This window comes from Protopterus annectens, chromosome 5.part0, assembly GCF_019279795.1.
Source record: "Protopterus annectens isolate FY-2018-M chromosome 5.part0, PAN1.0, whole genome shotgun sequence".
In the NCBI taxonomy this organism is placed as follows: domain Eukaryota; kingdom Metazoa; phylum Chordata; order Ceratodontiformes; family Protopteridae; genus Protopterus; species Protopterus annectens.
The window spans coordinates 999,444,867-999,462,971 of NC_056735.1; the positions used below are offsets into that span (position 1 = coordinate 999,444,867).

Here is an 18,105-nt window from a genome sequence, read left to right on the forward strand (position 1 = left end):
TGTTATTAGTTCCCTACGTGTGGTGATAACCCGTTTCTGTTTTCTTTTACCTAAGTCTGTGTGCTAAAAAAAATCGTGCTCTGGAGTTATTATTAAAAACTAGCTGCTTAACAGCAATCTTTCTAAACTCATGCATATTATCCAGATACTCTTATTTTCTCTTTAGCATTCTGCATTTGTGCTGCTTATTTTTGTGTGAGATTCTCCTTGTCTTCAGTACTTTAAACTTTGCCAGCCCCTCTAACTCCTTTTACTTCTTAGCCATGTCTCTTTCTCTTTTATTTCTACCTATTTTTAAACTGTTTTCAGTTTATTCTACTCACAAGCTACAACTTCTGAAGATATTTCTATCTTCCCTAATAACTCTCTAATAATTTCCACTACCCATTCCATAAATTCCCCTCTTTTAAACAAGTAGGTAGGAAAGTGCCAGTGTCTTCTCTTTATTTCATTACCCTGCATTTTTATCTTGATTTTTATCAGTGCATGATCTGAAATAATTATTGGATGTGTGTCGAAGCAGTCAAAAAGATGCATATGATGTTCATCATGTTTCACTGTTGCAGTCATTACACTTGGGTTATCCTGCTGGCAGGTGACCCGTAGTCGGCCCGAGTTCCAAAGTCTTGGTCCGGCGTCGGTTGCTGTCACCTCTTCCCTGACGTCAGTGCGCCAGGGGTATAAAAGTTGCAACCAACACCATTTTCTTCAGTCTTTCTTGCCGCGCAGTACCCGAAGCATAAGCAGTTCGCAAGTGCCAGTCGGCCTACTCCTGAGATTTTCAAAATTGAATTTCAGAACCGAAGTCTTCAATAAAGCTACGTACCCAGTTGGGGAAACTTTTTCTTGCTCCAGACCGATGTCAGTAAAAGTTAATAATTGTATTTCTTGTGGGAAGCAAATACCTCATAAGGATTTTCACTCTTACTGCATTCCTTGCCTAGGCCCTGACCATGACGTTACTAGTTGTCGGTTTTGTGCTAGATTCAATAAACACACTATTAAACTTCGGTTTGATTTTGCTTTACATTATTTTGGACGAAGATTTAATTATATAATGCCGTCGGAACAACCGACAACCGGAATATATAAAAAACGCAAAGAAAAAGACAGGCATCCGAGGTCCAAAACCGACGACGAAGCCTCTTCTAGGCCAGTTGCCGGTTCGCTGGTTCTCAGTGAGGCGCTTTCGCAGCCCCTGACATCCGCTACCTCAGAGCCACAGGCTGCAGCCGACAGCCACGTGGAGACACCGAGGCCTGTGGAAACTCAAGGTATTGGGCCTACAGAAAATATACCCTCAGATGGGTCCGGAGCCACTGAGCAGGCACTGGCTTCTGAGGGTGTTTTCAGACCTTCACAGCTTACAATTAAAGCTACTACAGCAGCAAAGGCAAAGTCAAAAACTCCATTAAAGTCAAGGAAACAAGTGCAGCATTCTCCAGAACAGTCATCCATGCCAAAGAAACAGATGCTTAAAATGGCCGAAGACCTTATTACTTTAATCAGGGGCTCCCATCCCCCTCCTGACAAAAGGCCTAGGCAAGACACTGATTATGATTCCTCTGATCAGGTTTCCATTTCTTCTGATTCTTCTTCTGACCAGGGCTATTCTCTCCCTCCCTATGAGGACTCTGATGGTGAAGAGTCCATTCCTTCAGCCTCACCACCTGAGGATTACTCTTTTGGGGAAACTCTGCACACAATGAAGGAGCATTTCCATTGGGAGAGCCAGGATTACTCAGAATCCAAGAAAAGGCTCAAAGATTTCCTTCTATTGCCTCAGCACGGGCCCCTGGCTAATCCCCCCCCCTGTGCTTGATATTGTAGATGATGTTTTTTCTGAATCCAGTCTGTCTCCTAACTCTTTACCCCCTGCACCAGTAAAGCCAGACAGGTACTACAGGGTCCCAGACTCTCATAAATTTCTTTACAAAAACCCCGCTGCAGACCCAGAAACTATTTCTCAGGGTCCAAAAGGGGTTAAAGCTTCCACTGCCAAAAACCCTGTCCCCTCAGATAGGGATTCCAGAGCTCTGGACAGATGGGGGAAAAAAGTTTACACTTCTGCTACTTTAGCTGTAAGAGCTTTAAACTGTAAGTTTCACATCAGCAGTATCTCATGTCATTGTTAAAGCAGAAAATGGTTACAAATATAGAAGGTCCTGACAGTAAAGAAATGCAAGATTTATTGCATGCAGTTGAACAAGTGGGAAAGCATACTCTGCAATGTGGTTTTGATTCATTAGAGGCTTCTTGTAGAGCTGCAGTTACAGGCTCAGTTATTCGGAGATATGCTTGGTTGAAAGAACAAAGTTTACCTGACCATGTTAAAATTAAATTATTGGATGCTCCACTACAGCATGATACTTTGTTTGGTGTTACGGCAGAAGAGGTGTTGAAGAAATTGGAGGATAAAGCAAAGTCAATGCAAACTGTGAAAGATTTCTTACAGGTTCAGCCACCTAGATTTGGCAGAATCTGGCCTTCAAAAAATTGGTCCTTTCCAGTGTCAGACAGGCCACAAAGAGGCAGATACAGATGCCCAAGAGGCAGATCTCAGCCCCAAGGCTCCTACAGACCTAAACAATGGGGTGCTTCAGCCCCCAAAGGAGGAGAAGACAAATCACAACCTTATAGGAAACAATCACAATGACTTCCCTCTGCAAATGCCAAGCTCTTACCAGTTGACAGCACCCCTAGGGGGAAAGCTAGCACTTTTCTCAAAAAATTGGCACATGATCACCCAAGACTAATGGGTGTTGAATATAGTTTCTCAATGGTACAGGTTCCACTTCCACACACTTCCAAAACCAAAAGGTATGCCAAACCTGCCACAAAACCAATGGGCAGAGGCACAAAAACAGATTGCTGCTCTTATGGATATGGGAGCTATTCAAAAAGTTCCACAAGAAGAACAGGCCAAGGATTTTACTCACGACTTTTTCTAGTACCCAGAAAGGACAAAGCATGGAGACCAATACTGGACCTGTCAATCCTAAATACTTTCCTGGATGTTCCAAAATTCAAAATGTTAACACTACAACAACTTTTGCCCATGCTGGGCAAAGAGGCTTGGTTAGTTACTTTGGATCTCAAGGAGGCATACCTGCACATCCCAATCAGACAATCATGCAGAACATACCTCAGATTTATAGCAGGCTCAATGCATTATCAATTCTCTGCGCTGCCCTTTGGTTTATCTACTGCTCCCAGGGTCTTCACAAAATGCCTGGCACCAGTAATTGCATTTTGCAGACAAAAAGGAATTCAAATATATCACTACTTGGACGACTGCCTTATTCAAGCAGAGAGCAAGGACATTCTTCTAAAGCACCTGGCGTTTGTAAAAAGATTACTAATTTGCCTAGGGTACACAGTAAACGAAAAGAAATCAAAACTAGTGCCCTCTCAAGAGATAATATTCCTGGGTGCAAGCTTAAATACAACTACCCAGATGGCTTATCTCACGCCAGACAAACAAAGGCAACTGACTCATTACTTTCAAATGATGGCAACAAAGACCCAGCTCCCTGCAAGAAAAATTCTGTAGGCCCTGGGTTTCATGGCATCTTGCATTCTACTAATTCCATATGCCAAACTGCATATGAGGAAACTACAATGGTATCTAAAAAGTGTTTGGACTCAGCATTGTCACAGCCTAGAGACAATCATAACCTTGATTCCCTGCCTACAACAGCAGTTTCGATGGTGGTCCCAGGCCTGTCACCACAACAAGGGACAGCCTTTCACCTTACCTACAGCCAGGCAGACAATAACAACGGATGCATCGGATTATGCCTGGAGAGCACATATGGCAGGAAAATGTATTCAGGGCATGTGGCCCAAGGAACAAATGCATCTTCACATCAATCAAAAAGAGATGCTAGCTGTATAGAATGCCCTGACAGCCTTCAAGGACCTAATACATCCAGGACAATTATTAATAAAGACGGACAATACCACAGTTATGTGGTACATAAACAAGCAAGGGGGCACACATTCCTACCCCCTATACAGACAAGCCATGACTTTGTGGAACACACCACTGACCTGCCAGGTATATCTGCAAGCACAATTCCTGCCAGGAACAAAAAATACACTAGCAGACGAACTAAGCAGAAATCTCATGGATCCTCACGAATGGAAGCTAAACCCACAAGTGTTCAACATGATAACAAGGGAATGGGGATGCCCAGACATAGATCTTTTTGCCTCCCCTCACAATTGCCAATTACAGAAATTTTGCACAAGGACTTATCACTCTCAAGCATGGAAAGTGGATGCTCTATCTTTCAAATGGAAAAACCTGACAGTCTATGCCTTCCCTCCGATGCCTCTTCTCACCAAGGTGCCTCTAAAAGTCAGACAAGAGAGGCCAAAAATGATCCTGATTGCATCAGACTGGCCATGCCAGCACTGGTACCCAATCCTAAAGATTTTGTCCCAGGGCCCACCTTGGCCTCTTCCTCAAATCCCTCATCTTTTGACTCAGCAAAACAATTAGATTCTGCACAGTCAACTCAGAACCTTAAACTTGGCAGCATGGCAGATAATGTAGCCACTCAGACTGCACCTCTCTCTAAAGCTGTTATGGATGTAATGTTGGATGCCAGGAGACCCAGCACTAGGAAACTTATGTGGAAAAATGGAAGAGATTCTGTGCTTGGAACCAGGAACAAGTGCTCGACTCACTCGTCCCTAATATACCTCAGATTTTACAATGCCTGACTGAGATGTTGGACAAAGGCCTATCTTTTTCTTCTATTAAAATCCATGCCTCTGCCATTTCAGCTCATTACAATACGGATCCTCCTATTTTTTCACATCCTCTACTACTACAGTACCTCAGAGGGGCAAAGAATATAAGACCCCCTAGGAGAGCACCAGTTCTTACTTGGGACCTCAATTTTGTTTTAGAAAAACTAACACTGCCTCCAGTTGAACCAGCCAGCACAGCTGATCTAAAATTCTTGTCATGGAAAACTGCTTTGCTCCTAGCAATTACTTCAGCAAGATGAGTTTCAGAGTTACAGGCATTGATGGCTGTGGAACCTTTCCTCATTTTTCACCAGGACAGGATTTCTCTAAGGACGAACCCAACATTCATGCCAAAAGTGGTCTCCAATGTGGCCTTAAACCAAACTATTCATTTTCCTACTTTCTACCCAAATCCCCAGAATAAAGGGGAAAGACTTCTGCACTCTTTGGATATACACAGGCAGCTACGAAGTTACTTGGACAAAACAAAAGCTTTCAAAAAAACTGAGCAACTGTTTGTAGCATATGCTGCAGGATCACAAGGAAAACCTATTATAAAGCAGACAATCTCCAAATGGATAGGACACTGCATCCGCTTGCTTCTGTTATGCACAACATGGCAAATCTGTGCCTAAGGGCATTAGGCCTCATTCTACCAGAGCAGCAGCCACTTCAGCAGCTTTCCTCAGAGGGGTACCAACCAAAGACATATTAGAAGCTGCAACCTGGAGCTCAGTGCACACTTTTACCAAGCACTACCACCTACCTCTCTACTCCAAATCCAGTGCAGGCTTTGCCACTGCAGTTCTGCAGGGCTTGTTAGCCTCGCCAAATCCAATCTAGACCCAGCCACCCTTCCTCAGCTTTGGGATTATACCCAAGTGTAATGATTGCAACAGTGAAACACGATGAACATAGTACAGTTGTGTACCTACCATAAATGTAGATGTTCGAATGTATTAACTGTTGCAGTCCTGGTTACCCACCCCCCCCCCCCCCTCTTTGCTGGGACTATTCTGTACTTCTCAACTCTATACAACCTATGTGGTGTATTTGCTTTTAGAAGAAGAAAATGTTTTTAGTAATATATGCATGGTTGTTTGGCATATTTTTATCTTTACAGTCTTCATTTCTGGGGGCACCTGACATCTGGGGCAAGAAAAACTGAAGAAAACGGCGTCGGTTGCAACTTTTATACCCCTGGCATACTAACGTCAGGGAAGAGGCGACAGCAACCGATGCCGAACCAAGACTTTGGAACTCGGGCCGACTACGGGTCACCTGCCAGCAGGATAACCCAAGTGTAATGACTGCAACAGTGAATACACTCGAACATCTACAGTTATGGTAGGTACACAACTGTACTTTCCTATGAAATATAACTTTTATCTAGTCTAGCCCAGTTATTGTACCTTGGGGAATAATGTGTAAATTTCTACTAATGAATTTCACATATTCCATACCAAATATTTTCATATGTTTCTTCAGACATCTTACCCTCGTTTGTTATATTTTTCCTTCTGGGTCCTCCTCAAACATCCTCACTATTACAAATCTTGGTTTAAATTCAAGTACCCATGTATAAGTAGTACTCCCTACTGATAACTATTTTTTCTCACAAAAATGTTCTTAAGCTTCATAATAACATTTTTAGGTGGAATATAAATACATGCTATAGTAATTGTCCTCCCTTGCCAATAGCCCCTTACTACCACAAATGTACCATTTTCCTCTTCTATCACTATTGCGCCCCTGTAGGAATTAGTACAATCACTCCCCTTTTCTCTTGTCCCTGATATTCTGCTGAACATCCATCCTGAAATATTTTCTTTTTCCAATTGACATGCTAATTTCTTTCCAAATGTGACTCCTGCAGCATTATTTGCAGTTTTTATTCCTTAATATAATTTAATACTCTTTATTGATTTATACCTGTAAGGCCATTTATGTTCCAAGGTAATATGGCAGGCTGATCATTTATACAGTTGTTTCTTCTCATCTCCATTTGAACCTATGTCACATTTTCAAAACTTGTTGATTGAATGAAAACTACTCAAACCAAAAGCAAAATACATTTTAAAAACACCCTTATCCTATATTAACGTAGAACAAACACACATAACTCTGCACATCTTCAAAAAATTAAGTTTACCCTCCAGATAGGAACAATTGCACCAAATCAACAGCTGCATCCATAAGCATTACCCAACCTAAAATTAAGGTTACTCATGATAAAGTGCATGATGCAGCCTGTATTCACACTTTCACTTTTTGTAGTCTGCTCCTTTCTTATCACTATTCACTACTAGATGTGGAAAACAGATTGTATACTTTCAGTAAACATTAACTTTTAGCCCTAAGAAAACATGTTGTGACTATCTTTAAATAAAACTAGCTTGTAATCTGTTCTGTTAAATGCATTAACATGTTAAGGTAGAAAGGGTTGCTATCTTATTCACTTCCCATTATTTCAGACTTTATTTTTCACTGAACTACTTGCCATTCTATTTATAAATTTTGCATTTGCCTCAGTAAAGAATGCTCAGAACTCTCAAGAATAATTACTTATACCTGCTCAGAGCTTGTCTCCACGTAAAAGTAGACAGCAATGAATCTTTGTAAATTTCACTCAGAATGTAATGTACAGCTGACTTAACAACCGTCTTCTTGACTCCCATTGAACATTTTCTAATGGAAGAAAAACAAGTAATACCTTTGCAGATGTAAGAAGCATGACATTTTTCATGGTTTTCATCATTTTGTCTTGTTTTGCAAGCCTACCTTAGAAAAAAACACTAGACATTCACCCTTGTAAAAATAAGAGAAAATATCTTAATTCTACATGTAATCAGTGCACTTTACACCCCTCACCCCAAACCACAGAACAAGATCACAGCATATTGACATTAAATTTGCTTTTGTCTAACCTTTCATCTGTTATACTGTAAAGCTTGTATTTCTTACAACTAAAAAGTACTTGTTTGCTTTAATATCTTTACTACTTCTAGTTATTAAAGAGACAATCCCACATTTAAAGTAGCCCTGCTTGCACACTTCACAAAATTGCTTTGCTATATATAAAATGCAGTTTATATAATGAAATGCTTTATACTAATGCTAAGTACAAAGTTGTTTTACTTACACTTACTATTTTTCTCTTTTAGAATACTTCTAAACATTAGTGACAGAAAGTGGGGTATATACTTTACAATCCACCCACAAGTTTAACAAAGTCAGCAAAAGTCCAGTCTTTCACAGCTACTTTGTTTCTTGCAAAGCCATATTTTGCAAATGTAATTGATGCTTTGCAGTCTCTCATTTCAAGTGCAGGATACTCATGTTTCTTCTAGTCAACTCCTGTACTTTTTATGTCTCGCAAGCATTTTCTTCTAGAACATTTGAAAACACTTCACTACCAAAGCCTCTCTTTGAACTCTATTATCAGAAGAATGATAAGCAGAGTTCCCTTCTGTTTCCTGGCTCACTTTTTTGGATAAACATTTCTTATTTCTTCCTTAGCCTGTTCTATATGAAAAATGTCTTTGATCCTCCAGGAAAAAAATATTCTGAAAACAGCTGGATACAGCAGCCTGATCTCATACCTGCCTCTCGACATTCCCTGATTGCTGGGATAAATTTCCTTTTCTTCTGCCTGGTGTCCAATGAATAATCATTTCCAAAAACACTCTTCTGTCTCCATTTTTTAATACTTTGCTATTCTGCCACAGTTTTATCAGGATCAGCTATTTCTGCTGTTATGATTGCATCTTTATTAATATAGGGGTCTTAGCTGCTTTCTCATGACCAGGTCTGGAGCATGCACTCATTGTGCCCCTTCAGTTACCAAATCCTGCTGTGGAATACCAGTCTAGTTGCTTATTTGCAATTTCCTTCCAGTTTCTCTGATACAGCAGAAAATCTCAGGCTTTTTCTCTGTGCAGTGTCTTCTAACTACCATTTTTTTGGAATATCTCTTCTTGAGAAGTCTCATACTCAGCCAGCTTTTTCTTTATTTCAGCATTTTGCAGTTTTATTAGTTCATCTGAATAGCTTGTTAAAGTTTCTTCTATTTTTCTAGCCTTTTGTTATTTGAGTTGATATATTCCTTCAATGTTTCATTTATTTTACTCACCTCCAAGTACATTTGTTTTTTTTTTGTTTTAAATTACTGGAAGCCATCTCTTGTACCAATGATGAATCTTGAATTACTTTTTGCTGAAAACCAGCAGGATTCTTCCCAGTCATTGTTTTCTCTTCAACTTTTCTGGTTGATTTTTTTATAGGTTCTCTACGTTTCTTCTTTGATGACATCCAGGCAGTGTACTTACTGGTCAGTAACTGAATTTTTTTCAAGCTGTCAGTATTACTGGCTCTTATTTTTCAGTTTCTTTTTTCACACCAGGAGAGCTGAAATTAAATTATTGATGCTATGCAGCTATCTTGGAATTCGTCATATTTATGGAGGTATGATAAATAAAGTATTTAACTGTATTTTGTTATTGCAAATAAGGATATGTGGGAAGAAGCTAAACAAAGGGTCACGCAAAACTGAAAACATGGAAACTGTTGATTGGCAATGGATACTAAGCCACAAGCACTGAACATGTTTTAGTCTCTTTAGTCTTGTATACATGCCAGGCATATTTTTATCAACAAGTGGAGAAGATGAGAAAGATGAATGAGTTGAAGGAATTTTTTGGGAGGGGAAGAGGGCAAGAGTTATGTGGGATAAGATTATTCTTCCAAAAGAACAAGGTAGTTTGGGAGTACCTGATGTGAAGGTGTACATTACAACTTCACAGTTACGGCTCATATAGATAACTCAAGTAGATGGCTGTAAATCAAAGTTAAAAGAGATGGTGATGAAATGGGGATGGGGAGAGCTTGAGAAATAGAGTAGTATTTTGGATCTAAGTTCCAAAGGAGAACAAAAAACAATCATATAGAATACTATGGTCATAAAGTAGCAGGAAAGTAACAGAAAATATTCTAAGAAGTATGCCGACAAGGAAATGGGGAAATGAGATTTTATCAACGGGGATGACTGCAGGCAGTGTGTAGAAAACAGACAAGATGCGGTCTGAAATTTACTGGAGGAAGTTAATAAAAGATGCAATGCATTTGAGGCACATAACTAGGGGGGAATGCTATACATTGGAATGAGGCTAAGCAGAAGTATGGAGGTTAGAGACTGCCTCCTCTTCTGGGGACTGATAACAGAGTATAGTCAAAGGTAAAGGGACAGGGAGTGCAAAGTGCAAGATCAGCTCTGATAGAGTTTTTGGTTAAGTCTAGAAGAGAAGCTGCTGTTAAATGGATAATTAATGGGGGTTATTACATGTTGTGTAATAACTATAAGAATCACGCAGAAGAAAATGGGAAAGAGAGTGGCCTGGCCATTTACAAAGGACAGTGGGAATACCAGGGTGCAACAAAATCCAGAAGGTGTAGCATTTTTTTCAAAGAAGTGTTTGCACAGGTATTTTTATACCTGTGAAGACCTTAGAGGATTTGTCTTTGAATAGCTAGCAAATGCTGGAGGTGTGCTGGGGAAGGCATTGCTTATTGGGAGTATGTTTGTATTTTTTGGGGGGGGTTGTAATGATTTGGCAGTTTTTTTTTAATTTTCTACACAGTACTTTTTTGAAAATGTATGGAGAACAAATAGTTGTAACCAAGGAAACAATTAATTTGTGTTAGACATTAAACCTTACTAATCTTAATGCTGTTGGCTGACAGAAAAGCATTTGCTGGAAAATGGAAATCAAAGTCTAAACCAATTGTAAGTGATGTACTGAATATTTTAAACAATGTAATCAGTAATTTTGAACGATTGCTGAAAAAAATAATCTGCATTTTTATTTATCTGTTACTGGCTTTTTGATATAATGCTATGAAAACTGAAACCATATTGCTCACTCAGTAAAGGTGACTCTTACTGAACTGTCTTGACCTGTAAATTTTTAAATTCCTTTAAAAAACTTAACCCATATATATGTAAGACACTGTGTACTCTGTATATGGATTTATTGGCTATTTCCAAAATGTATCACATGGCTTGACAGCACTGCTGCTTGGTAGATTTCTCCTAGATGTTCATCGTGTTTCACTGTTGCAGTCATCACTGTAGGGTTCTCCCCTGCCGGCAGGCAGTCCTCGGTCGGCCAGAATCCCAAAGTCTGGGTCCAGCGTCGGCTGCTCAGCCATGCTCCCTGACGTCAGAGCACCAGGAGTACAAAGCTGGCAGCCGAAGCCATGTTCTCCAGTCTTTCTTGCGTGTGGTGAAAGCAGTTTGCAAGTGCCAGTCGGCTAACTCCTGACAATTTTTTTTTTACGTACTTCAGTCCGAAGACTTTCTTCTTCTACTCAAAGCTAAGTACCCCGTTGGGGAAACTTTTTTCTTGCTCCAGTCCGATGTCAGAAAAAGTTAATAATTGTATTTCTTGTGGGAAGCAAATACCTCATAAGGATTTCCATTCTTACTGTATTCCTTGCTTAGGCCCTGACCACGACGTAGCTAGTTGTCGGTTTTGTGCTAGATTTAATCAACGTACGATTAAACGAAGGTATGATTTTGCTTTTCATTACTTCGGTAGGCGATTTAACTACAAAATATCATCAGACACGCTTCCAACTACCGGAGTTCACAAACGACGCAAGGATAAAGACAAGCCTCCGAGGTCCAAAACAGACGACGTTCTACAAGCAGAGCCAGCTTCAGGTTCGGCCGTCGTCAGTGAGGCGCTTTCGCAGCCCCTGTCGTCGGCCATTTCGGAACCGATGGCCGAAACGGACTCCCACGAGGAGCCAACTAGGCCTTTGAGTATTTCAGTTGCAGGCCCTTCGGGCAATGCTCCTTCAGATGGGTCCGGAGCCTCTATGCAGGTACTGGCTTCCGAAGGGGTTTTCAGGCCTACACAGCTTCTGATAAAGGCAAAGCCAAAGACAAAGGCAAAGACTCCTTCCAAATCTAAGACTTCAGCCCAGGCCTCTTCTGATCTGGGACCCAAGTCCCAAAAACAGTTACTTAAGATGGCGGAGGACTTATTTACCATGATTAGGGGTACACATCCCCCTCCAGATAAAAGGCCAAGGCAGGAATTGTATTATGACTCTTCTGATCAGGCATCTGTTTCTTCAGTGTCTTCTTCTGACCAGGATTGTTCTTTCCCTCCTTATGAGGATTATGATGCTGAGGAATCCATTCCTTCAGCTTCTCCCCCTGAGGATTTTTCATTTGGGGAAACTTTACACGAAATGAGGGAACATTTTCACTGGGAAGGACAGGAGTACTCGGAATCTAAGAAAAGACTAAGGGATTTTCTTCTTCTTCCCCAACATAGACCCCTGGCTATCCCTCCTATTTTGGATATTGTGGATGATGCTTTTTCGGAGGCTAACTTAACTCCTGACTCTTTTCCTCCAGCTCCTGTTAAGCCAGACAGATACTATAGGGTTCCTGATTCCCACCAGTTTTTATTCAAGAATCCTACTGCTGATCCTGAAACCATTTCTCAGGGCCCTAAGGGGGTTAAGGCCGCTTCTGCTAAAACCCCCATTCCCACAGATAAGGATTCCAGAGCTTTAGAGAGATGGGGCAAAAAAGTGTACACCTCTGCAACTTTATCTATTAGGGCTTTAAACTGTCAATTTCATATGCTGAAATACCAGCAATTTCTACTGTCTGTTTTGAAACAAAAGCTAGCTTCCATTTCTGCTTGTGCAGATAATATGGAATTACATGATTTAATGCATGCCACTGAAAAAGTAGGGAAGCATGGTTTACACTGTGGTTTTGATGCCTTGGAGGCTTCTTGTAGGGCTGCTGCTTCTGGCACAGTCATTAGAAGACATGCTTGGTTAAAGGAACAAAACTTGCCAGATCAAGTGAAAGCTAAGTTACTGGATGCTACTGTTCAGTATAATGTTTTGTTTGGATCTAAGGCTGAAGAGGTGATAAAGAAGATGGAGGACAAGGCAAAGTCCATGCAAATGGTTAAGGATTTCTTACAAGTACAGCCCCCCAGATTTAGTAGGAATTGGCCAACTAAAAATTGGTCCTTTCCCAATTCAGACAGGCCTCAGAGGGGTAGATACAGGCGCTCCGGAGGAAGGCCCCAAACGCAGACCTCCTACAGACCAAGACAGTGGACTGCTTCCACCCCTAGGGGTGGAGAGGACAGACCTCAAGCTCATAGAAAACAGGCTCACTGACTCCCTCTGCTGGTCTGCAGGAACTTCTTGCCTGAAAGCCCCTCTCGGAGGAAACCTCTCTCTTTTTCACCTAAATTGGACTTACATAACCCAAGACAAGTGGGTTCTGGATGTGGTTTCAAGAGGTTACAATTTCCATTTTCATACCCTACCAAGACCAAACGGATGGCCGGATTTACCAAAACATCAGTGGTTAGAGGCCTTAAACCAGGTGGAAGCCCTCTTGGCTATGAAGGCCATAGAACTGGTTCCACTTTCAGAAATGGGGCAAGGTTTTTACTCAAGGCTCTTTCTAGTCCCCAGAAAGCAAAATTCATGGAGACCCATCCTGGATCTGTCAGTCTTGAACACTTTCCTAGAGATACCAAAATTCAAGATGCTTACTCTGCAGCAGCTACTTCCAGTGCTGAGCAAAAATGCATGGATGGTAACATTGGATTTAAAGGAGGCTTATTTACACATTCCTATCAGACAGAAGTGCAGAAAATACCTCAGGTTCAAGGCCGGATCGAGGCACTATCAATTCTCTGCGCTGCCCTTTGGATTGTCTACTGCGCCCAGGGTCTTCACCAAATGCCTGGCACCAGTAGTAGCTTATTGCAGACTCAAGGGAATTCAAATTTACCCTTATCTGGATGACTGTTTTATTCAAGCAGACAGCAAGGATGTCTTACTCCAGCATCTAGAATTTGTTCAGAATCTTCTCAAGTTCCTGAGATTCACTGTGAACATAAAGTCAAATTTGACACCCTCACAACAGATAACTTTTCTGGGTGCTCTTCTAAACATAACAACCCAGATGGCATTTCTGACATCCGAAAAACAATTATAGCTGGCTTCAACTTTCAAAACCTTGGCATCACTAACTCAGCTGTCTGCAAGGAAATTCCTGCAGACTTTGGGTTACATGGCCTCCTGCATCCTTCTTGTACCATATGCAAGACTAAATATGAGGAAAATACAGTGGTACCTAAAAAGTGTATGGTCCCAGCATTGCCACAGTCTAGACACACAGATCACCATCCTGCCTTGTCTACAAAGAGAATTCCTTTGATGGACCAAGGCATGTATTCAAAACAAAGGGAAAGCCTTCAGTCTGCCTCCAGCCAGCCAGATACTAACCATGGATGCCTCAGATTACGCATGGGGAGCCCATTTGCAGGGGAAAATGTCTGCAGGGCCTTTGGACAAACGATCAGAAGCACCTGCATATCAATTTAAAGGAAATGTTAGCTGTTCAGAACACTCTATTGGCCTTCAGGAATCTTCTACAACCAGGACAACTACTGATACAGACAGACAACACCACAGTTATGTGGTACATAAACAAGCAAGGGGGTTCACACTCCTACCCCCTTTGCAGACTAGCCATGAATCTATGGAACACAGCTCAAGCTTGCAAAGTGGACCTACAAGCTCAGTATCTACCAGGGAAACAAAATATCCTGGCAGACAGTCTGAGCAGGAACCTGTCAGACCCACACGAATGGATGCTGGACACCAAAATATTCAAGATGATTACAGCAGTCTTGCACATAGATCTTTTTGCATCCCACCTCAATCATCAACTACAGATTTTTTGCACAAGGACATTCAATGAGCTAGCATGGAAAGTGGATGCACTATCATTCAGCTGGAGAAACCTCTCGGGGTATGCAATCCCGCCTCTACCTCTTCTTTCACGGGTGTTACTAAAGATCAAGCAGGACAAGCCCAAGATGATAATTTTACTGGCCCCAAATTGGCCTCGACAGTTTTGGTACCCAACTCTGAAAAACCTTTCTCAGGAGCTCCCTCGGGTTTTACCTCAGACTCCAAACCTTTTGTCCCAACTCCAGGGTCAGGTTCTGCACTCTCATGTCAAAACTCTCAGCCTGGCTGCCTGGCTAATCCAGGGTCTATGATTAATTCTCTCCTACCCAAGCAGGTTATGGATGTCATTTTAGAAGCCAGACGCCCTAGCACTAGAAAATCTTATGCAGGAAAATGGAAAAGATTTTGCACCTGGATGCATGCTCAGGATTCGGATCTTCTTATTCCTAATATTCCTCTGATTTTATTATACCTGACAGACCTATTACATAAGGGTCTCTCCTTCTCTTCCATAAAGATACATGCCTATGCTATCTCTGCTCATTATAATACAGACCCTCCAATCTTTTCCCACCAGCTCATGAGACAGTTTCTCAGAGGAGTTAAGAATTTAAGGCCCCCTAGATCTCCACCCATTGCTGCCTGGGATCTCAACTATGTTTTGGAAAAACTCACCTTACCTCCTTTTGAGCCTGCTGCCACATCTGACATCAAGTTTTTGTCATGGAAGACAGCCATCCTGTTAGCTCTGACCTCTGCCAGGATAGTTTCGGAGTTGCAAGCACTCATGGCCGTGGAACCTTATATTATTTTTCACTAAGACAGGGTGTCTTTAAGGACTAATCCTACTTTCATGCCTAAGGTGGTTTCCAAAGTGGCTTTAAATCAAACTATTCACCTGCCAACCTTTTTCCCCAATCCTCAAAATAGGGGGGAAAGGATCTTGCATTCCTTGGATGTACACAGACAACTACGTTTTTACCTGGACAGAACCACGAACATCAGGAAAACAGAGCAATTGTTTGTTTCTTATGCTTCAAGTGCCCAAGGCAAAGCCATTTCAAAACAGACCATTTCTAAATGGATCGCTCATGGAATCAGATTTTGTTACTCTCACCATGAAAAGCAAATCCCAGGAAGTATTAGGACTCACTCTACCAGGGCTGCTGCTACTTCAGCTGCCTTCCTCAGGGGAGTACCTACCAAAGACATTTTGGAAGCTGCAACTTGGAGTTCAGTGCATACTTTTTCTAAGCACTACAATCTACCTCTCTACTCTACGTCTAGGGCAGGCTTTGCTTCTGCAGTCTTGCAGGGCCTTTTATCCACCCCCTCCCTTTTCTTCTGCTTTGGGATTCAACCCTACAGTGATGACTGCAACAGTGAAACACGATGAACATAGTACAGTTGTGTACACTTACCATAAATGTAGATGTTCGAGTGTCTTCACTGTTGCAGTCTGGGTTACCCTCCCTCCTGTCCCCTCTTATTTTTTCTTTTGTGTGGTTCCCTTCTTCACCCTTCTTCTGAGGTGTATTTGCAAAGGGTATGGGGTTATACTCATTTTGGAACACCTGACATCTGGGGCAAGAAAAACTGGAGAACATGGCGTCGGCTGCCAGCTTTGTACTCCTGGCGCTCTGACGTCAGGGAGCATGGCTGAACAGCCGACGCTGGACCCAGACTTTGGGATTCTGGCCGACCGTGGACTGCCTGCCGGCAGGGGAGAACCCTACAGTGATGACTGCAACAGTGAAGACACTCTAACATCTACATTTATGGTAAGTGTACACAACTGTACTTTCTCCTCCTGTGACCAGACAGTGAGCCCTTGACAGATGTCTGCAGCTGACAGTATGCAGATCTGATGTAGAAGTCAGTGAGAGCTGTTAAGTTTAATAAATATCTCTTTCAAGGGCACGGAATGTTTCCACTTAAATTTGACAGCTTTTAAGTAACCGAATAATGTTTAAATTCAAAAGGTCACTTAAATTATTGATGAACATTCTTGTGTCCGGTGTATTCTCGTCTGAACTGAGATGGTAGAAGGCAGATGTCACAAATCATCAGTAGTAAATTTTAGCAAATAATTTGAAAGACTGTAGTGATACTGACTTCTGAGTACACTGTCATTTATTTGCACTTGGTATTTCTTAGTTCCACGTGGTCAGATTAATGATAGGGAGAGAATATATACGTTGTACTGACAGTTGCCCTCCATACAAAAGATGCAAGAACAGACGTGCGTGACATGTTTCTGTATTTCTTAATATAGGCATTCTAAGCTATGTCTGCTGAACTCTTTGCAGAGCATGGCAACAGGTTGGCTCAACAAAGTAAAAGGGCAAAGCCTGACCTACAGCCTGCATCATAGTGACTCTTGTACGACATGCATATGATATCAGAAATGCAGATTTTCTTGTGAAAGAGGAAAAATATTAATGTATTTTAATAGCTTACTTTTCTTCCTAATACAGAAAAAAACTAATCACAGATACAGCCTTCCAAGTCCCTGTCAGACCTATGCTCTAAGTGCTGGTAAGTGTGATGTGATGTCATCATTACTGATAAATGTACTTTGTTTGTATGCGTGTATGTGCACATTTACACAGATGCATACATGCACACACATACATGCACATATGATGAATGGGTCCCCTTCAGAAACCCGAATGCTCACTTACCCAACGTCCAAAACATCAAGATGAAAAAGCTGATGACTGCATAATACCGACATCCTGGAACACCGACTTTCCACTCCAGGTAAGTAACAGGCCATCCTGTTGAACTATGCCCTTTACTCCCACGGTAGTGTGATCTTGAGGTTGGTATATTTAGTTAGGGGGGTTGTAGGGGGTGCAGCCCCCCAGATGGGAGGTGTGGGAGGGGGTTTGCTTTCCTTCAGTTTTACTTTTTTGTCAGGATGTCCAAGCAGTTACCTAACTGGAGTGGAAAGTCAGTGTTCCGGAACATCGGTGTTGTGCGGTTGTTGGCCTTTTCATCTCTGCGTTTTGGAAGTTGGGTAAATGAGCGTTCGGATTTCTGAAGTAGACCCATAATGAACTATATTAGAAGTGTATTTTAAGCACAAAATAGTTCTTTCCTAACGTGTGTAACACTAAAGACACTGTTGCTTATTTATTAAGGTCAAAGCAGTTTATTTTGTCCATTTTGTGCATTTCTGCATATATGTGGACATTTATGTCCTTGGGCGTTGTACGTTACTTTATTTAACACAATGTTCTACTATTTGACAATGGCTCAAACAAGTTTCTAGAGATTTCAATAAATCTAATAATCATTTCATTTCATTCTTATGAATGGTTGCTTATAACTCTTTGGGAACATGGTGATTCTTTGGATGAAGTCTCTGCCACAGAGGGGCAGGATCTGGGATTCCTTTAGTTACTGTTTGTGCAGTATTTACATGTTCCCGTCTGTGTAGGTTTTCTCTTTTCTCACAAAAACATGCTGGATGACTGATCAATCTACTAAATGTTCTATAATGATGTAACATATATGTTTATCTATGCAAAT

The 18,105-nt window shown here is 41.4% G+C and overlaps 1 protein-coding gene across 2 annotated transcripts in view; it reads left to right on the forward strand.

The window, feature by feature from the left end:
• GRB7 (growth factor receptor bound protein 7) overlaps positions 1-18,105 on the forward strand; it is a 2,830,640-nt gene that overhangs the window by 2,620,699 nt on the left and 191,836 nt on the right. For both annotated transcript variants that reach the window (XM_044072739.1, XM_044072740.1), the window contains one exon: positions 17,046-17,106. In XM_044072739.1, coding sequence (XP_043928674.1) covers positions 17,046-17,106 — 61 coding nt within the window. The remainder of the gene's footprint in view (positions 1-17,045; positions 17,107-18,105) is intronic.